The sequence below is a fragment of the Micropterus dolomieu genome, linkage group LG02, assembly GCF_021292245.1.
Source record: "Micropterus dolomieu isolate WLL.071019.BEF.003 ecotype Adirondacks linkage group LG02, ASM2129224v1, whole genome shotgun sequence".
In the NCBI taxonomy this organism is placed as follows: Eukaryota; Metazoa; Chordata; class Actinopteri; order Centrarchiformes; family Centrarchidae; genus Micropterus; species Micropterus dolomieu.
In genome coordinates, this window is record NC_060151.1 from 23,108,719 (window position 1) to 23,130,772 (window position 22,054).

Here is a 22,054-nt window from a genome sequence, read left to right on the forward strand (position 1 = left end):
TTTTAGATGAAGCTCATGAATTATACAAAGGGTAGCGTGCAGGAGGGACAGGCAAGTGTGAGAAAGGGAGCACAGTGCTACAAGATAAAAAAAATAAAAAAACAATCAATAAAATGTTTTTTTGTACATATGAATATATGCATATATATATGCCATATTTCCTGAGTTTGCCATTAATTACTGGCAGTATAATGGAGAATACTGGGTACTTTTAAATGTTAGTGATATTCTTGTGTTGGTTCAATCCCTGGAACATAAGGCTAATCAATAATTAATTTGTCTTGCTTACCAGGTGCTTTCGTCTCAGGGAGTTGTATTACATGGAGTAGTCCTGTAGAATATTCCATTCATAACACTGAGGGAGCTGAGTTCACGCTCAGTGCTTCTGTCATGGACATCCTTCATTCTCCTCAGGGCATTGCAGCTTTCTGTGTTAGGGGAAATATTATATGTACACACACACACACACACACACAGGGGACTACTTTTTGCATAGCAGGCCAAAAAGTAACAAGCAATGACTGAATAAGACATAAGCAGTCAAGGATAGAGTAAAGAGTTATTTAACCAGGAAGTCCCTTGAGATTGAAATCTCTTTTCCGAGGGAGACCTGGCCAAGACGGCACACCAGTAACAATTTAAACAGAAATACAGCATAGTCAAAACAAACAAACAAGCATCACACATAAAAGAAAGAGACTAAGCCAGGTCACATGTAGCAGTTTTCTAAAAGTAAAACAAAAAGGCCACAGCCTGCCCTCTCAAGGACAAGAAAATCAAATATGCAGTTGCTGGAAATTACTGAGGTCTGCTTTGAAAAGCTGCAATCTTCTGCGATAACAGATTTCATATATTCAACAAGCTATTCTGAGGCAAGCGAGGCTAACATTGATTCACTGTTATTTCCAAATACTCACTGAGGGTATACTATGCCCTGCTGAAGCAAGAGCATTACATGTTATCTGTAACTGTGTGTGTGTGTGTGTGTGTGTGTGTGTGTGTGTGTGTGTGTGTGTGTGCGTGTGTGTGCGCGCGTGCGTGCAGCTGGAGAACCAGGATTCGGTACGAACTCTGTTGAAGCGGACAGAAGCGGAGCTGAACGTGCGCGTAGCTGATGCTCTGAGGAAGCAGGAGGACCCTCTACAGAGACAGCGCCTCCTGGTGGAGGAGGAGAGACTCAAGTACCTCAATGAGGAGGAGCTCATCATCCAGCAACTCCAGTAAGTAACACAAAAAGACTTAGTTTTAAGCAAGTGTCAAACAGTAATTGTAGAACAGTACATGGTTGTTGAAATCCTCCTACTTCTCACTAAATCTTTTATTTTTTAATCAATAATAATCCAAACTATAGTAATAAATGTGTGCATTTGTGATTCTTCTACAGTAGTAATATTAATGTATGTTTAAAATTAGTTTTTTTTTATCACATATTTAATGATTGCTTCTTACATGACACAGTTCATATCTGTTTAATTATTAGATGACTCACTGGGTGACGCAGTGATAGGATGAAATTGTAACTGTAATTAAGCCCGGCATAGAGCAAGATGCTAATTAAGATCTGAGGTTTGAGACGGTCCAGCAACTAATTGAAGTGACTGCAAAACCAGAGCAGAGAGCTACCGTTATATTTAGTAATCATCAGATAGCTTGCTTCTGCCTCATATGTGGAAATGTTCATTGTGGTAATAATTCCTGGATCTCACTGAGATTTGTGGCAGTTTGATTGCAGACTAATTGTTTGAACTCTCAGATGATCTCTGCTAATCAATGTGTGTTGTTCAGCCTGGCTAATGGCCAATTTATTTTGGTTAATTATACATGCAGCTTTGATTCATTATATAACTTAAGACAGATTTATATGTCTGACCAGACCGGCTCACAGTCAAGGTTAGAGCTGTAACAAAACCTCACATTTGTATCGATTCTGTATCCTGATTCTTTTTACCTCAGTTGTTGCATGAAACTTTTAAATGCATGTCCATACTCCTCCAGTTCAGCTGTCCACAACAGTTGATCTAGATGCCAGTTGATTGAGAGGCAGTTTATTGTCAGAAGTTTTACTAAAACTCAAACACCATAATTCTGAGATAAATATGTAAAATGTAAGTGTAAAATGTAAGTGTAGCAGAGGAATCCCTGGTGTTCAGCCTTCTGTCTGTTCCATCTCAGCGACCTGGAGAAGTCAGTGGAGGAGATCCAGAAGGAGTCGTCTGTCAACCACAAGCTGGTGACAGTGCAGGAGCTGGAGGAGAAGGCCACTGTTCTGAGAAAACTGGGAGAAACACTCACAGAACTGAAAAGTGAGTCATGGTGGCGCATATCACATTCTGTGCACAGGCACAATACAGAAAACAGTCTTTTAATCTGGCAGTTCATAATGCACTAATTACTCACCAAGGCACTGATTATCTTTTAGTCACCCACAGCCAGTCTGTCAGACATTTAATCAGTCTCAGATTGCTCATTGTGTTAAACAAACTCCCTGACCGTTTACAGTAGTTCAAAAATGTTTTGTTTGATGACCACAAAATGCTTTCAACGTCTCATTTGATTTGTAGAATTGATTTGTTTGGGGAAACATGGTTGACTTCCTGTGTTACTCTTCTTCTCTCCACTGCAGATCAGTTCCCAGGCCTGCAGAGTAAGATGCGGGTGGTGCTCAGGGTGGAGGTGGAGGCCGTCAAATTCCTGAAAGAAGAGCCACACAGGCTTGATGCCCTGTTAAAACGCTGCAAGACTATAACTGACACCCTCACCAACATGCGCAAGTATGAACCTACTCTGCAGCAACCAGCCAGTTAAAGAAAGCTGATTTGTTTTGAATTAAATAAGATAAATGTAAAGAAAATACATATAAACTGTCCTTACATAGACGTGGAGATGGAAATGTTTTGAAGTAATCCTAAAAATACTGATGGAAATGCATTTGTCTTACATAGTGACACTTGCAGTGAAATATGTCCAACATTAGCTGACACAAAAACCCTGCCCATTTGTAATTAGTTCTAGGAAGCCTTTTTGCATTTGTAACTCTGCCAAAGCGATTATGTTGTCACCCCTCCTTGATTGTATGTCAGCAGAACATTATGGATTTTCATAAAATATGGTGAACAGACAGGCCTTGGAACAAGGAAGATTGATTAGATATGCTGTCATAGATTTCCGCCATAAAATGTTTTATTTTAACATTTATTGTTTTAAGCCAAAGCTCTTTAAATTAGCAGAGGCAGAGATATAAATAAAGAATATATTTAAAATCTGCTGCCCTGAAGGGTGCATTCAAGCAGCTAGTGTGACCACTTGGCATTATGGGTAACACACTGATCTTTTCAGTCACATGGTGAGTGTGGACTTTTAAAATGTACCCTTCAGCATTCTGTCATCTATCTCCTAATCAGCCTCGTGTCCAAAAAGCACCTCACTTCATAGTTTAATTAACCTTGCTGATCAAAAGAGCTCATCAAATTTAGTTTTTTCTCTCATCTTTATGAGTAAAAGAAATTTGGAGAATTATTCAGTTAGTTTGCACACTTCACAGTATTTCAAGCTTTTTGGGTGTTTTTGGCATTGTTTTCACTTCCAAGTCATGGATTATTCATGTTTTAGTTTGTGTTACATTTCAAAGAGCTGATTAATGACTGCGTCCTCCATTTCTTACCAGACAAGCGAATGAGGGGGTGTGGAAGAAGCAGGAGGACTTCTCTAGTCCTTCAGCAAAGCACAATGATTTGCGAAAGTTTTCAGACTTTGACATCCCCACCAGCCCGCCACTCACCATCAATGACCTTGGGGGAGGCAATAGCCTGTCCAACTGGAGCCCCCACTCCAGCCTCAGCCGTGGCCACGGGAACCCGTCCAGCCATCACAAGGACAATCATCCTCCTGTTCCCCACAAGGGCAAAGCCCTGGAGGAGCTGGAACGCCGGGCAGCTGCTGACAAAGCTTTGTCCGTGGAGGTCCGACTGGTAGGAATTATTTCTACTGTTTTTCACCTTTTTCTTCTATGTAGCCAACGCTCAGGTAACCTGCATACTATTCATAGCTACTATTAGTATTTCTGATTCTGACTACTGGTTGTGTGTTTATAAAGTGTTTAGATCTGTCTCTCCCCTTCACAGGCAGCAGAGCGGGACTGGGAGGAGAAGCGGGCCAGTCTGACCCAATACAGTGCCCAGGACATCAACCGATTGCTGGAGGAGACTCAGGCTGAGTTAATGAAAGCAATTCCAGACCTGGATTTTGCTGCCAAGCAAATCAAGCCCTCCTCCAACACACCATCCTGCCAGACCCCCCAATGTGGGGCAGGTACCCAAGAGCACCGCGCCAACAAGCCCCAGCACAAGCTTTCTGGAAGAGAGGGAGGATCCAGGCGTGGCTCTGGTAAGAGAGTTCAATGCTCCAGTCTGCGTCATTAGTATGCATCATTGTCAAGCAAAAACCTTGCCTCTTCAAATTATCAACTTTTCAAGAGCTAAGAAAACCATTTTTTTTTTCTCAGGGTAACCATCATGCATTTTTAAATTAATCCAATTGTTTTAAAACAGTTTTACAAGCCCTGTATGTATGTATGTGTGTGTGTGTGTATATATATATATATATATATATATATATATATATATATATACATACATACATACATATATATACTTTGTTTTAAGAAAGTTAGTTTTATAAATGCAGTAAGTCACTTGACCTAGCATTCAGTAAAAGAGGTTTTACACACTACACATCAAATAATACCTATAAATGCCTCACCGCTTGTTCTGAAATTACTGACTCTCTCAATATGCCTGAATTACTTCCTCTTCCAGATGAGCTGACAGTACCACGGTATCGCACAGAGAAGCCCTCCAAGTCTCCTCCCCCTCCACCACCTAGACGCAGTTTCCCTTCTTCTCCAGGCATAACCACCCGCAGTGGAGAGCCCCTCATTCCTGGAAAATGTATAAAGGTAGACAGACAGAGAAAATTCGAAACGAGCATCCAGTTTTAGTCTGTAAACTGCGTCATAAAAAATAAGTATTGTACAATAGACAGTGTTACCTACACAAGAATGTACGTGTATAAACTAGTTTGCCTTTATAGAAAGAATGTATTCGATGCTAATCTATTGTTTTGAAGACCTAAGGAATATTCTTACAAAACATCAAAACATTTTGTGCTTATCCAAGCTTCGCCCATTGCCTTTAGAGATGTTAAAAGCCTTTTCTGTGGTTGCAATCGTAGAAGTCCGAATCTGAAGAGACTGAAGGCCAGAAGCCTCATGTTAAACTGAGGAGGGCTGTGTCTGAAAACCCTCGTCCTGCATCTACACCCCCCACACTTGCCTCTGGGGACAAGGAGGAAGGAGAGGAGGAGAAAATTGCTGCCGAATTGGAGGTAAACTAAAATATGGGTTGTTTATTACGCTGATTGTGTCCTCAATAGGCTCTTGTTCAACAAGAAGGAAAACCGGACCCTTTTTAGTATTTATGCTACGTCCACAATCTGTCACTGCCTTTTGTGCGCACTCATTCTCACAAGCAGACACGCTCACCATCATTACCACATGTTCAAGCAGCAGGTGCCATATGTCCCCCTGCCCCTGGCACTGGGGAAGCCCAAAGATCACATACTGCTCAGTCACACACATCATCACCCAGGGCTCACAGATCACAGCCAGACAGATGGACCCTGATAGCTGCTTGGACTGTGTTTGCCATGAAATTTGATGGAACACAAAATCAACAAAAGCTGATTTGGATTATTCAGATGTTGCTGTGTTTTTATTCTACAATTCATGACAGCTTTTGAACCTCCTTTTTCCCTCCCCAGCTGTTTGAGAGAGCCTCGCTCAGGCTCGCTCTTTCCCCTCCCCTTTCCCTGCCCGTTAGCCCTCGCAGCAGGAAAAGTGTACCCCCCTGCAGACTGGACCTGTGGCCCCCTGAGGCCCCAGGCACCGAGGTAACACTCTGGCTGACCCTGAGTGCTGTGGATTGCTGCCCTCTTAAAGCTCTATCTCTATTCCTCTCCCCTCTATCACACACAGACACCACCAACCAGCCACAGCCACCCATGCACTCCTGCCATCTCTTCAAGCTGAAATTAACAAAAAGTCTCCCTTTAGCAGAAAATATTGCTCACCAAATGTTCATGTGTATGCATGCTGTGTTTACAGAATCCCAACCACAAATATGCAGAATACACCAAAGCAAAGTCTTATTTTCACACAAGCCTGTTGTTAATTAATTTAGCAGAGTTGGGCTGTCATTTTTTAAGCATACTTTTAAATATTAAATCATTCTTCATTTGGGAGGAAGCATCCTTAGTACGTGAGTGTTACACTTTGGTCCCAGACCTATATGCACATTCGGTTCCTTTTGTGTAGTATGAATGCTGCAGTTCAGTAAGGAGAGAGTTGTGTGTTTTCTGCAGTAGCTTTACAGTAGATGTTGGTGTGTTGGTGTGTGTGTGTGTGTGTGTGTGCGCGCGTGTGTGTGTGTGTGTGAGAGAGTGAAAGTGAGAGAACACGTGTGACCAGCGGTAAAAACCTGAACACTGTGCAAACAGCCGTCCAGCTGTGCCTTAATGGACTGCTCTAGACTTGAGAGGGAGCTGTATGGGACAAACCACACAGGCAGTACATCAGATGCAACAGTAAGGAACCCAAACATGTTTACATACTGATACTTATGCTAAGAGGAAATTATCTAGACATACATTACATACAAGAAGTTGATAAAAGTTGCCTTTTTTCAGTTATATGGTTGGTCGTCTGCAACAAGTTGTTGGATTGTGCTAAAGCTAAGACCAGTTCAGTATGTTGAATTTTAAACCTCAAGTGCTTTACACATTTAGGGAAGGCGCTTGTCTGATGTCCCCCACATTGTGCTGAAAGAGTGTTTGCCGGCTTCACCCACTACCTCAGAGGATCCTCCCAGAGATTTGGCAAATTACCCTCTAGAAGAGATTCCATCTCGAGATTGGACCGGTCATTACACTGTCTACCAGACTCACATTTCAAAAGAAAGGGATTCATATGGAAGCCCTCCTCGTCGAGAGCGAGAACAGTGTTGTTTTAAAGAAGATATGGAATTAAAACAAGAAGCTGGCCTGCTGGTGACAGAGCTGGAGGTGAGGGTGGTGTCTCCCCTTGAGGTCCAGGAGCTCAGCAGAATTGCAGGAGAATCTCTGCAGACTCTGACCATCTCACCACAGACTAAAGAAGTCTCTGAGATCCAGCTGAGTGACAGGCCTCTCCTAATGCTCCTTAGAGAGGAAAAAACAGTCAGGGAGGCCTACAGGCTGCTACATTCCCTTTTGGAGTCATCCAAGCCAGTGCCCAAACCCAGAATAAAATCATCCCTCCACTTGGGCCAGCAGAGCTCTCTAGTGGAGGCTCTGAGGAGAGGGATAGAGACTGGAGACAGGGTGCTGACACTTAAGCACAACACTGAAATGAAGACGATTCCTGGGGTACAGCAGAATTCAGTAAACTGTGCTCTTCAGTCAAGTGGGTCATCTCACTTTATGGACAGTCTAGAAAACCAGGGCCAGAGGAAAAAAAGAGAAGATATCCGACGCAGCACCTACAGGAGGCTGGACAGCTTAGAGGAGACTATCCGTGAGCTGGAGAACACCTTGATAGAGATCAGTGGCCATCCAACTGCAGAGCGGCTCTACACTGAGACGACCACCAAAAGCACTCCTGTACAGATGTCAGGTTGTCCGACCTCAGAGACCAAGAAGCCACCAGTTCCACCCAAGCCGTCCTCTTTGGGCCCAGCAGCAATCCAGGTTCATTGCTTACACCTGCTGTACTGATTCCTGCACTGAAGCAGCACACTCTATTTTCTTTCTTCACTGCTTCTCTCTAGGTGACTGCTGGAACCTCACTGTCAAGCTTCTGATGTCTGCTCCCTGACTAAATTGGCTACTAATTGTTTTTGAAAACGAAAATATGTAGTAGGGGACAGACAACAGACTTCCTCCCTACTTGCCTGTTCTGTGATTAGTGCTAGAGCTGCCATCCTGCTGAGCCCAGAGGTGTTAATTATTTCTTTATCGATCTGTCCTGGCATCTGTTTTCTGTCTGTAAATCTAGACAATTTCCCCTTCTTACACCAAACGGGCAATAAAAACAAATGCATAGATAATACAGATATTTAAAATTTACGCTTCTTTTTTCTCCTTTTTAGTTTTCAGCTATATCAAATTAATCTCTCTTCTCATCTTTGTTCTGTCTTGAAATCAACTTGTTTCATACAAATGTCAAGGTATATCAGCTGTTGTGCTGTATTTGAATGAGCAATGTCCTCATCAATTTTAATACTCAGGATGGTATGAGGACAGACATCTACTGTATCTCTTATAGCAAAGCTACATATCACTTCTTGTTAATATCTAATGACCACGTGTTGAACTCGATTTCCAGGTGTTGCGAGTAGCCTACCTTTAATTCACCTTTACTTGATCATAACACAGAAAAAGATTAGTGATAATCAGAAGACTTGTTGCGTTCCTGTGTCAGCTGCCACATCAGTTGAGATGTTGTTGACAGCTTGCGTAGTATTCCCTGTTGCTCTGAATATACCTTCTCCCTCAGAGCAGGGCTGCAATACTTGACAGTCACATTGTCATGGTGAGTTTCAGCCCTCTGATGTAGAGCCAGGGAGCAGTCCCGTGGGCATGGCTGAGGATTACAGAGTCTTCACACATTATTTCATCACTCCAACTTCAACCACATTCATCTTTTCATTATGACCCTTCTTCCTACTCTTGTCCAGTGTTGGCACGTGTACTCTCCAAATTCACAGTGATAAGTGATTTACTTAAAAGACCTATTACATTTCAGTTTTTAATTAGCACATTAGAACAAGGATGTATCAAGCATGTCACATATAGTATATTTTATATCTGCATTTCAAAAGTCAGCTTCACATCAAGAGACGATTGAGTTTAGAAAGAAAACACACAGTTTCCAGGTGTCTTTACCTTGAATTACCATAGCAGAGAAAGATTGGTTATTTGATGCTACTGCAGTTAATCTTTTATTAGTTTTCCTCTCAGCTAATGTCTGTGTGTGCAGACGAGGCACAGTTGGATTGAAATTTGAATGTGTGTTTGTTTTTGTGTGTATTACAGAGAGTCGACAGACTCTCAGCGGGATAAATCATTAAGCACAATGTCTTGTGGATCCTGTGGTGAGGCTAAGCTATGCAACGTCATTCTCCTGATTGTCATTTTATCCTGATAGATGATGAAACTCTGAAGTGGATTGTTCAGTTATGTCAACTACAAGCCCTCAACTTAAAAACGTCATTTGTCTCAGGGGACAGACTTGCTTGCTGAAATAAAACTCTGTACAGAGTTGATTTGTTTCTGAGGCGTAAACAAATTAAAGGAACTGAAGAGGAGAAATTAAATGTACGACCATGTATTGTGTGTCCAAGGTCTTATTCACACTTCTCCTCTCCTCTCCTCTCCTCTCCTCTCAGGGAGGGAATAGTTCTAGTGTTGGTAAGGTTCTCCACTCCTCGGCTGCCTCCAAACTGAAGCACCTGCAGCAGAACAGCACAGACAAGAATAAAAGTGGCAAACGAGAGGATTTCCTGAAGATCCAGGGCCAGCAGGTATCATCTCTATATTTAGCACTTTCAGGGCCAATGGATGCTTGATCTTACAGTGCCTGTGCAAACGGACTGTACGGTACTTTCCAGACACTCTCAGTTTTAGTTGCCTGTTGTGGCGGTGGCAGTCAAGACCATAACCGTTTATCAGCTTTTTATTTTAAAAAAGGCTTGCACAGAATAGGTGTATAATAATCATAAAAGTGAAGAAAAAAGGGACTTTGCATTGTTACATGCCCTCTGTCTGAAACTGGGACAAAGAGAGGCAATGATCTGTGCCAGCTATACTGTAATTCAAGAAAAATGGGACAGACAATTATTTGTATGCAGAAGACTTTTATTTATTTTTAATGTACAGACAACTTTATATAGAAACATGTTTTGTTATAAAGGTTGTGGCACCTTTACATACCTCCAGTTAGAATGTTTGCATACAAAACTTTCCAGAATAGCCATCTAGCTCCTTTGTATTTTACACACCAGATCAAGCATAAATTGGCCTTTACCATCACGCTTCACTCTACTCAGTCCTCTCCTTGCCCCACAGAACCACTGCATGTCCCCACCATGCTCCACTCCTCAGCTTATATTTCACACATCGTGTCGTTTTAAAATATATCAGCTTAATCTTTTTGTTTTTGAAAGACAGTGACCATGATTACTTGGATTTAAAACCCAGTTTGGCTAATGATCATACATTCTTTGATGGCAAAGTCCCATTATCGTGACAGTGTCGTCATGGCTTTGTCGAAATAGATCAAAGCATCCTCTGCAGGCTTTTTGTCCTTCAGAGACGTGTGTCTGTTACAGTACATGTTACAGTAGTAAGTAGCGCTTCAATTACCTAAACTGTGTTTTTATGTCTGAATGTTTTAAGCTATCTCTAATTATAGTATCTAAACCCATTAAAAAGTTATAAAACACCTTTACTTAGCATTATGTATTACCATAAGAGACCTGTTTAAGTCTACAAAAATGTAAAACTCGAAATAGAGAGAGAAATAAGTCTGGTGAAGTTCAAAAGTTGAAGTCTGGAGCCTATAATATTTAATTCTAACAGGCATTAAAAACTTTTAATGACTGAAGTTTATTTGCAAAAAACGTCCCTCCCGAAGCCGCCTCTTTCTATACATTTGTTGTTGTATATTTGCCTTTTTGGGGGGGGGCATTTTAGTGTTATAAAATAAGTTCAAAGACTGGACATAGGGATAATAAATGGCCTCAGGAGATGAGGAAATTGAACTGTTGAAGCATGCCAGTCCAGTAAAGCCAAGGGAAGATTTTTGCACTATGCCCGTGCACAGGGGGGGAAAAAAGCTTAATGTCAATGTAATTTGAAAAATAACAGGAGCAGTGAAGTGAACCTAAACCTCCATACCCCACAGAATTTAACAGAGCATTCAGACACAAATTCAGTCTTGAAGATTGCAGAAAAATGAATATGTTGGGCAGAGAGAGACAGATTTGAGAGATGGGAAGAGTTATGAAGCTTTGGTCGCCTCAGAACTGAGAGAAGATTGGGAGGAATTGCTGCAGCGCCATGTCATAATCGCCCCTCGAGTCACTAGCAATCACTGATTATTCAATATGAAGGGGACAGTTCTCTTTCCCCACCATTAAGTCTTTCACATTTCCTCTTCTTTATGTCTCTTTCCTTCTTCCGCTTTCAATACTCTGCAATTTACGCATGCTGCCCCTTTCTCCTTTTCACTCTTCCCCCTATCAGTCTCTCAATCCCTGTGATTTGGAGCCAAAGTGGATTCCTACACTTGTCTAATGAAAGTAAAATTAATCCCATTATTTCAGTATGACACTCACACATGGCATGCTTTCTTTGTCCACAAACTGTTCAAAACCGTAACTATGAAGAGAAGCTGTATGTGTGAAAGCATTATCCTCAGAGGGACCGTAGACACTCAAAGCTAATTGTCAGCATGAAAAGTCGGTGCCAAGTCGTATAGGGTGGCAAAATACCACAACTGCATGACAATTAACAAAAAGAAACAAAGAACCAGCTGACCTAATGCAACATTATGTAACATTTGAGTAAAATTCACTTCACTGGCATAAATAAGGACAGCTGTACACATGCATTTGTTATGATTACATTACTTTATACTTTTAACAACTTTGTTAACACAGCCAAACATCAAGCAAGTGCGACATCACAAGAGCTAATATGGCTTACTACTCCAAGCCCAGCCGTTTATTTCATGAAGCAGTCTGATATTTACTCTTGTCCAAGTCTCTTGCTCAGTCACTCTCTGTTTTTCTAATCCCGTGTGAAACCAAAATCAAGGTTGACTTATTTTAACATACACAGACAAGTAGTAACAAAAAATAAAAAAAATATGCAGGTTACATTATCAAGGTGTAACCAGAGTGGACTGGCTATATTGAGACAATCCTTGGACAATTCCAAAACACCAGGGATGTAAAATGTTTATTTCAAAGTAGAAATGCCAACAAAAGAATCTACCACAACTAACGTTTCCACCACGCAAGTTGTCCCTAGCGGAAACAAATTCCAAACTGAAGCAGTTGTTGATTACTTGCACTGGTCGGTTAAGAGGAGTGAAGAGTCTGCTGTCAATGATGGTATAAAACAGAGCAGTCAATAAAATATGTTGTGAATCTCTGCAACCACGAGAGGTCCGTCACCATAAAGTCATAAATGTGCACAACAAATATTTGGCTGATGGACCCAGTAGTATGCGAGATTAGCTCTGGACAGATACAAACATGCCTGGCGCAGATAATGACTACATTTTATGGCATTTTGATGAGTATACAGTCAATAAACATGATAAAATAAAATTCTGATATGATATAAATGAATGAGGAAATAACATTACATAATAATGAGTTGAGTTTTAATAATTTCTACACAATTTATTCAGATGATTATTTCATGTCTTTTTTATTAATTTAATATTAAACATTTTGGGGTTCCATAAACTTGAAGCACTATGTTAAGCATGCATTGCCATGTACTATAGTATTAGCTTGGTATAAAATAACAACACAGATATTTTAGCACTCTATTCAAACCTTGGTGAATCACGATGCTGAGTCTAGCGTTGTGTTATCGGTTTCCACAAGCTGTTAAATTTGGAATCACTCCTCCTTCTTCTCAGATTCCTGATGTCTTTAATGTCAAACCAAGAAAAACAGCACAGATCCTGACAATTTAGCTTACAGATAGATGGAGCGAAATCTGTCTACTAAACCATTTTAATTCAGTATAATGAAACAGCTGAGCATGAACTATGCTGGAAAAACATGTTGATTATCTGCAGCTCATCTCACCAAATTATCAAGGCGGCTGGCTCACTTGCATACAGCCTTTAAGAGCTGATTAAGTAACTTTTGCTGACTCTAAGTTCACTTCACTCTGTGTTTTATTTTTTAACCCATCACTGGCATTATGCTTTTGATCTTTTTGACGAGAAATCCTGATAAACTAAAAAGTAAGCAGGTTATTTTTGAAGAATATATTTCTGCAGAATGTGTCAAAACACTCAGTCATCCAGTTTCTGGCTTTCTAGGATCCACACATTATGTCTTACTATTGAGCTGTAACCTGAAGATTATCCCTATTTGAGCCTCCACAGTGCTTCTTCCCCTCAGCCTCATTTCACCCTCACACTCACACCTGCTGATCACACTCCTGACTGATATTGTTGTTCTGACAATCAGACATGCCCACCTTGGGTGACCTCTCTTCTCAGCCCTCATATGAAGGTAAAGTTTCTCTTCTCTTAAACCTTTCCTGGACATAATTCCCTAAACGTGACCCAAATCTTTGACCATCTGTCCACTTCCCATTGGTGTTTTCTGTTTTGTTTCCTCTGGCCAAATGATGATTGACATTTCTAGGACGAACGGGGCCCAAACTCAAGGAATGAGCACACTACTTTGTCTCTCTGCGGTCTGCTACCTCCAACCTCCAGCTAATACGTGGATAATTTTAAATATATAAATACCTTTAGCATTAGTGCCATTATCCACTCTACGACAAGGAGATGTCCCACTAGGTCAGATGAAAGGCAGCTGGTGAACATTATGAAAGCCAGGTGGAGGGATTTTTAAGACATCACTGTGTACCGTCTCTAATCAGCTAAAACAAGATGCACTGGCACACTTTTTGGTTTTATTTTTCTCGTAAAAATAAAATATGCTGGCTGAATGAATATTGTGCTGTTCAGCTAATTATAATTTGGGATTTTGGGATTGCACCTGGTGTGGCCAATCAGATTTTATCTGGGTTATCCCTTGATACCCCTGGCCACACTTCTGGACATGCCCCTGCAAATAATGTCCAAAAAGACATTAATGTTCATGTTTGTTTACATAGCATCAGGTTCTTTTGTTAGTTTTGGATCTGTAATGTGTGTGTTAATTGCGGGTGTTAAAATTAACAGAGCTTTTCTGATGGTGCTCTGTGCCGCTGTGCTCGGGCTGTCTGCTCACTAAAGTTTTACTCAGGGGTATTAGAGCATTCCAGGCATGAGGATCCTTCAAATCAATGTGCTGGATAAGAACAGACAGTTCAAAGCCACAATTTCTACCCGTTTGCTTTGGCACAGATCAAGGAGGGCATGACAATGTGAATCACTTTCACGCTGCAAAACCCTATTTCCATTTCCCATTTGGCGTCTTATTACTTCTGGCGGTAAAACAGGCTAGTTAAAGGTGCTGGGCATGAGGTGAGGGTTGTGAAGGCCTATCCTGAGAGGCTGTCGTTTGGCAGGAAGCTCTGACTGCGTGAGATGAAGGGCGGCTGCTCTGCCGCACTCACAGACCAGAATAAATGTGTCGGCTAGGCTTGAGAGGAGTTCCTCATGCAGAAGGAACAGCCCGCTCTCTAAGGACGGTTGGCGGCACAGGCTCTGGAACTGCAACATAGCAGGTGAAAGCCTCCCAGCAGCGCAATATAGACTAGCACACAGTTCTGGTCTCCTTCCATACAGAACTAATCCCCATAATCTCTAAACAAACACCTTTTTATAACTTGTAGAGCCACAGCAAAAACTTTCCTCCTGTTGCTTGTTGCTGAAAATTGTAAATAAAACTACCCTAAAGTGTAAGATTGTTTACACATAAAACTTACAAACTGTTTCCGTCAGATGTATTCACCATAGAGCCAACTGCAAAAGAGAGGCAAATACATGGTGTAAATGTGTTGTCCACAAGTTTTGTACTGTTGGAACAGTGCCATCTACTGACTCATTCTAGCATTATATGAAGGGCCTGAACGTGTGATGCTCTCTGTCCATCAGAATATTTTGCATTTTTTAATGAGTAAACATCATTAAAACAAGTGTCAAAATAAAAGTAAAGTTCCATCATGTCACCTATGACTAGGGATGCAACGATTATAGATTTTGTTGGTACGATTATTGTCAGAGAAATAATCACGGTTTCACGATTATTACGATTATTATGCATTAATTAATTTCACAACACTACTAATGACTCAAGTTGATTTTTAATATTTAATGACATTAACAATTATATTTCTATAATATGTAAGTATTATTAATATAAGAGGAATATTAACTTTTATCCCCCAGGGGAAATTGTTATTAAGGAGGGGAATAAAGTCATCAACTCTCATCCATATAAGTATTAGTGAAAATGATAGAAAGAAATTGAGTGCAGTGTTAACTGAAATGCAGTTAAGTGGTAGCCTATAGTCCTGAAAGTCTAGCTCCTGATGTATGTCAGTGTTTTACACCTGGCAACATTTTCTCAAGGTCTTGAGAGGACTACGTTCTGTCTTCCATAAAGGCCCTTTCAGAAATGAAGTGATTTGCACTGCGTGGAAGCTGCTCGGCGCTAAAGTTCAACTACTTTGACCGCGGCATGCGCGCAAGCTCGCCGTGCGGTGCACGTTGCTTGACACAGCAACAAACCAAGCTATTGAAAATAATGGGCCTCAAATCGGTGGGTCTGAAAGTTAACACCTGCTTGGTTTGTTTGGTTTGTTTTGCACTGAAAGCTCAAGTCTCACCGCTGCGGCATCGATTGTAAGTGACACGTTTATATTTAATTCCCTACCAACTTGCCATGTTATTTAATATAATGTATTAGGCCTACCTTTACTTGGGCGTTCAAAGCTATGGTGATCCCACAGGGTTTTGAACAGGTGATCCGTCATCTTCAGTAACGCACTGGTCAATCTTAGTGTAGCCGAAATGCTCCCACACTGCTGACTTCAGCCGTTTCTTTGGTGGAAATAAAGCTTCACAGTTTGGCCCCTCTGCCATAGTTTGTAAGTTAGAGTAGCCTCTGATAAGCACAACACTTAAGCTGGTGCACTGATCCTGTAACTTTGTTTTTGTTTTATGCAGGTTGCCACAGTTTCTTCCATGCAACCGAAACACTCGGTGTAGCGGAGCCTTTACGATTAATTAACCGTGACGTTTTAAAGCGCGGTTAAAAGTGAAATCCAGTAATCGCTGCATCCCTACCTATGACAGAGGGTGTGTTTTTCACCATGTGTAGACTGCAACCTGTCTCATGGCATGCATCACACATGCTGATATCAACCTGAATAACGATCTCCTGTGTTTGTCTCTTGTTCTGTCCCCCACCCCTTACCCCTCCACTCCATGTTTCTTCTTGTTCCTGCGGCCAACCTCACCCACCCCGTCACCCTGTATGAACCTGTGCTGCCCTGCACCCCATGGTCTGCCCACCTACTGTACCTGTGACCCTGCAGCAGTGAGCGACCTGTCCATGTCCAGCCTCTTCAGCTTCCTTCTTCTCCTGTTCACCTGACTAGAGAGCTACTCACATCCATCTGCTCCCTTTACTTTATCAGCTTCTTTCACATCTCCAGTATTTACTCCAAAATCTACACTGAATCCCAATCTGTGTGCATTTGTGGATATGTGTGAATGTGTACGCGCGTGTATGTATGCAAGCATGCATGCACGGGCATGTTTGACTGTAATGGTATGGGATGTTGCTGCAGAGGGCAGTGCCCGGGACAATTTTAAGACCTTTAATTTTTCATAATTTCCCCTTTTCATCCCTGAAAACCTCCCTTCCTGTCTTCTGTGTCCCTGCTCTATCTGAAGGCCTTGGGGACCAACAGTGGAAGTATTGAGCCATACCTCTCTGGTATCAAAATGGGCATTTTCTCAGGCAGAGTGCCCTCTCCTGCAGCAGCATTTGCCCCTGGCCTGAGGAAGTACCCCCAGGAGGGGGCTATACCCTCCCTGACAGCCTCCTCCAACCAAGCGAAGGCGCTGCTGGCAAGCCTGTCTGCCTCCGGCCTGAGTGCAGAGGCCCTGCTCCTCTCCTCCACCCTCCATCATCACCGCCTTCTACGTGAGCAGCGCGTCTCCTCCTTGCCCCTGCCCAGCAGCCAGTCCTCCTCCTCTACTCTCACTGCTACCTCCTCCTCTTCCTCTTCACCCACCACCCAAACTCCTTCTCTCTCTACAATCTCTTCCACCCCCTGAGTTCCCTTGTTTTCTTGTCAGTGGTTCTCAAGCACAGCAGTTGTAGCCTTGACAGCTCCAGCCTCAACAGCTGCAGGGAGGGTGGCAGCGAGCTTGTGAATAAGGACCTCACCCCTGGAAACTCTCTGTGATCAAGAGGAGGAGTTATATTTTCTTTCAGGACTCTTTGGTTTTCTTCCTCTTGTTTTTCTTCTCTACTTTTGGCCTCACTCCAGTATGCAGAGTCTTCATATTTCCATGGCAAGAACTACCGTACTGTAAAATGAGTCATAGTCTACTTCTTGGACAAGTTACTATTCTGATCTGGTTCAGTAGTTCTTCTACAGTCATCCTGCCAGTTTGCCAGATAGTGAGTGCACAAATGGGCCTCCCCTCCCACCAGCAGCCTGCTATAAGCTGATGCGGTCTAGATGGATTTACTGACAGTAGCAGTCTCATATATATGCTCACACGGTGGGTTGTTAGTGGAGTAGATGTAATTTCTAGACTGTGACTTTTATCATAGAAAATAGAGCTGCAATAATCACCAAGTGAGTCCAGTAATTGTTTGTGTCCAAGATAATATTGCTCTCACTTACCTGCATCACCTGGTAGAATATGAGCCTGCTAAGAAAAAAAAACAAAAGTAGATCAAGGTGATGATTGTGGTTTCAAGCTGTTTTGTGTTAAAAGGCCATTTGTGGAGTTTCTTGCATCGCCTGTGTTTTAAACTCTGAACTGGTGCTATATTTTCCCCTCCGTTTGTACACACTGTGTATAGAGTTTACATGATTGTCCTCACTCCCTGATCTTTGACCTGCGCCTCGTTGCTAGTGTACATTCCACTGTCTGACAGTCTGCTTTGACATTTCATGTCACACTGTTCGAATATTTATATGCATCCCTACAAAATTAAATCCTTTCATTGACAATTAGGAACAATTCTAGAAAACGTTCAATTTAAAAAATGTCATTTTAAATTTAAAAATGGCAGTGTATTCATAAAAGCACATTGTAGGGAGCAGTCTTATAACAGCACATTTCTATTTGAAATAAAACCAGGAGTTACAGTTACACAAACAGAAGGGAAAATGCAAATGGTGAATTGTATACAAATGTTGAATTTCTATATGTGTATTAACTAATTAATTATGACAATCAGGATGTTCCCATAGTAGCATTCTTACAGATTGCAACATCACAAACTTACATCACAAACTTTCCCAAAGAGTCAAGCACACATAGTGATGAATAACACACACATTCTGTCAAACATGCACTTGTAAAGCCAAGCTGTTTGCAGAAGCACAGACTCTACTAATGCTTTGTTTCAGCAAATCTTGTGTGATGATTAATGTTTAAGCCACATCTGTCGCACCACTGATAAAGAGCACTCTGTAAAATATGCCACATCAACCAAAACACGATTTCACCCTTTAAGAAATTTGACATACAGAGTGAAAGATCAAGTAGTTTCTTTTGGGACATTTGTTTCTTTTAGATTTAAAAGTTATTCTGCTGGAAGCAGCTTCCATAGATCTGTAGCTCTTGAATGCATTCTTTGAACAAGAACAAAATGTATCTTTCACTGCAATGTATCATTCACACTATAATATCTATAACACTGTTTCAACTCTCGAGTAGTGCTTGAAAGATACAGAATGGTAATCAGCACATATTTAGAGACTTACTTCAGATACAGCTTGACCCTTGCAGGAGGGTTAGGGAGAAGATAATAGAGATGTAGAATATAGAAATATAAAGCAAGCACAGTTTCCTCTCAAACACATGACCCTTTCCTCTCGTTTTGACCTTGTGAATCTGGTCAAACATGACAAGCACAAAGCTACAAATGTTTCTTGAAGGAAGAAAAAAACATCAATGCATATTTGAAAAACTGTTAGATTACTAATATTGATGTTGCCTCATTTAGTTTTAAGACCTGCATGTAGAAACATGAAACATTTCTGAATGTTAGGCCTTGGGTGCGCCTTAATGATCGTAGTTGAAGTTGTCGTTATTTAAGGCACATCAAAGGCCTGTTGGTGATTCCCTAAGTGTAAACCCTGCGCAAGGAACCATTTTGAAGCTCCCTGTTATGTGTCATTGCCTTAAGGCTGCCCACTGTGGAGGTGACGGAGCTGAACGGACAGTCATAGACAAAGTGATTTTTTTCTTTCAGTCGCTCACTAGAATAACTTGAAATCGATTTTTTTTTTTTTGTAGCATCGCGATTAAAACATGTGCAAACGGGCTCGTGTCGAAGAGTAGGCAGCTTGAAGAGAGGGGATTAGTTTGGGGACATGTGTTTGAAGGCTACTTTAATAAGGCCGGCTTTGACTTGCCTTGTCTCCACCGAGAGTGCTTGTGATATAAAAGACCCAAAGAGATGAGAGGAAGGATGTGACAGTCAGAGAGCCATTAAGCGCCTGTTCTTTTCCTGCCCCTTTTCACTTTGCTTTGTCTGTGTGGGGTGTCTGTGAAATTTAAAAAAAAACCACTCTGTTGAGGTTATCCAAGGATAAAGTGTGATCGGCCTCAATTCATGAACAGTAACAGCGTGTGCAATATGTAATTAGCACTCTTGCAATTTTACCTAGGCGGTGCTCTTTGCCTTTGAGAAACTCCTGCCTGTTCATCTGCAAGGACCTGTTACCAGTGCCTCTAAAACTTTGTTCTTGCCAGAAATCCCCAGTTGATCTTGTATTACAGTATTAGATCAACAGCAAAGACAGAACACTTTTACCCAAAGAAGAGGCTGCGAGAATTGGCTTGTTGCCTTGTTTTTCAGAAAAAAAAACAAAAAAGCACTTGAAATGCAGAGTGTGCCAGGTTGCAGCGGTGGCATTTGACTAAACACTCCCCAAGCTCTAACATCGTGCAAAACTGCAAGCTCACAGTACAGCAAATTAAGCCTCAACCTGGGTGCTCTGTAGCTCTGCCAGGCAGGTTCAAGCCCTGGGTTTCATATTGAGTGAAGTCAAATGAAAGAAATTCACTTACTCATGCTGTTCCACACTCAAATCCATAACTCTCTGAGTTAAATTTGCTGCATTTGCGTCTGGTGAGCGTTGGGGAGGAAGTATTCACGCTTGGCTGCTTTCCCCAAGTAAAGTCTGAGATGAAACCTCCCAGAATTGCGTGACAGTGCTCTCTGGGATGATTTTTTCAAGACAAGTGTTAGTGGGCTGTGATTTCAACATGGCTCTAGGCTTAGAGGGCATGTCGAAGACACAGTGGATGCCCCTGGCAATCAGAAAAACTCATGCAAACTTGAAATCAACCATAGAAGAAATATACATATATAAATATATCTAAGTGAGATGTTTGTGTAGGATATTATAATTGTGAAGAAAAGTGTGAAATATATAGGCCTAGATTAAATTATATATTGTAAAATGTCATCATCTCTTCAGTTTTATATATTAGTGACCATTTTGTACAGATTTTTCTTTTTTAATTCATTGAGAGATATTACATTTCACACTGAGATTATTTATTCATAAGCAGAACATTTTTATATTTGTTTGAAAATATCTGTATAGATAACAGTCAGCCTCTGTAATATACACTGAAGTTCATTTTTAAATTCTAGGACTGTCTTTACAAACACTGAGTTAGATTTTATGTAATTTTAATTTATGAACAGCTTGTCCCTGAAAACGCTTGTCCAGCTCGTCTGCACCTTTGCCTCCTTATGTGAAGGGTCACTATTGAGGTGCAAGAGGCCGGACCAGTGCCTGTGCTTAGGGGCTTATTTTGCTACAATCTTTTGCTTTAGGGGGTTGTTTTCTCTGTTCTGTGTTCTGTTTTTGGGTTTCACCCCATCCTGTATTTGTGATTCAGCTGGCATTAGTGAGTTGGAGATGGTGAGGAACACAGATAATTGTGGGAACTACTGTGAAAGAAAAGTCAGTTTGTGGACCCAAAGGCTTCTTATAGAGCCTTGCTGCTTTGACAGAAGTAAGTTACATGGCTTTAATTTTCCTCTGTGTCATGTTGGATGTGAACAGGAGTGGTAGCAATGGGAATATGGATGCTCATTCAGAGACAACAGGCTCATAATCATTAGGTACATAAGTACATTTTGTTGTACAATTGTTGCTGCGAGTGGCTTTAAGTAGCAGTTTAGCTAAACCACAGAAGTTGTTAAAACCACCAAGATTGATTAGTAAGGGAATTATGTGGAGTTGTATGAATTTAAAGTTCTCTTCCTTTTGTCATTCTATCTTTTAGTATGTATATGAGATTTTTACATGAATGTGTGGATGTTCAAAAATCTTGGCATCAAAAACAGAAAATCAAAATTGACCTGTAAATAGGCCGAGTCATTCCTAGCGAGTTCAACAAATTGTTATGTCCAAAAGAAGATGTTTTATTAATAAACTATGACGATGGGTACAAAGGTATATACAAAACAATGCATGTATAGTCTCAAGCAATCGCACGGTGCAGTCGAAAAAAAAAATGTTGTCTACATGTTTTCTCAAAAAAAATGAGAACAAGAGAAAGATAAAGAGTTCTATGTTAGAGGTTTACAAACATGAAGAATGAGACATTATTTTGGTATCTGTGGCACAGGCATGTTCAGTCTTACTGTGATGTTATGTGACGATGAAGATGACTATAGTGGCCGAGAGTGTTGAATGTCTCGAAGGATTCAGAATGCTCTAACGCACCCCAACCAGAGAAGTCACCAGTGATGTTGTACTCTTTCCACAGAGTGATTCTCCCATTTGTAGAGTAGTGTGATATAAGATCAAAAATAATACAGAAAATAGATCTATAATATAATGATATATAAATTTAAAAGCCTACTGATACTGGAGATCCTAATTTATCAGTGTGGATGCCATGATATTATGTGAGAAATGTGTGTGTTTTTCCTGTGAGAAGACAGTAGGCAGTTGAACCTGCCTTCTTTTGTACATAATTTGCTGTGATTGTGTGTCCAATAAAGTGCAGCTCTCTTGTACAGTGGCGGCGTCT

At 41.1% G+C, this 22,054-nt stretch overlaps 1 protein-coding gene across 1 annotated transcript in view; it reads left to right on the forward strand.

Annotated features, from left to right (window-relative positions):
- Positions 1-22,040, forward strand: part of si:ch211-278a6.1 (SRC kinase signaling inhibitor 1) — a 145,722-nt gene extending 123,682 nt beyond the window's left edge. Inside the window, exons 12-22 of the mRNA XM_046033893.1 lie at positions 1,045-1,220; positions 2,173-2,303; positions 2,624-2,771; positions 3,665-3,968; positions 4,122-4,383; positions 4,815-4,954; positions 5,230-5,382; positions 5,818-5,946; positions 6,841-7,779; positions 9,480-9,614; positions 16,339-22,040. Coding sequence (XP_045889849.1) covers positions 1,045-1,220; positions 2,173-2,303; positions 2,624-2,771; positions 3,665-3,968; positions 4,122-4,383; positions 4,815-4,954; positions 5,230-5,382; positions 5,818-5,946; positions 6,841-7,779; positions 9,480-9,614; positions 16,339-16,344 — 2,523 coding nt within the window. The 3' untranslated portion in view covers positions 16,345-22,040. The remainder of the gene's footprint in view (positions 1-1,044; positions 1,221-2,172; positions 2,304-2,623; positions 2,772-3,664; positions 3,969-4,121; positions 4,384-4,814; positions 4,955-5,229; positions 5,383-5,817; positions 5,947-6,840; positions 7,780-9,479; positions 9,615-16,338) is intronic.
- Positions 22,041-22,054: the final 14 nt, after the last annotated feature.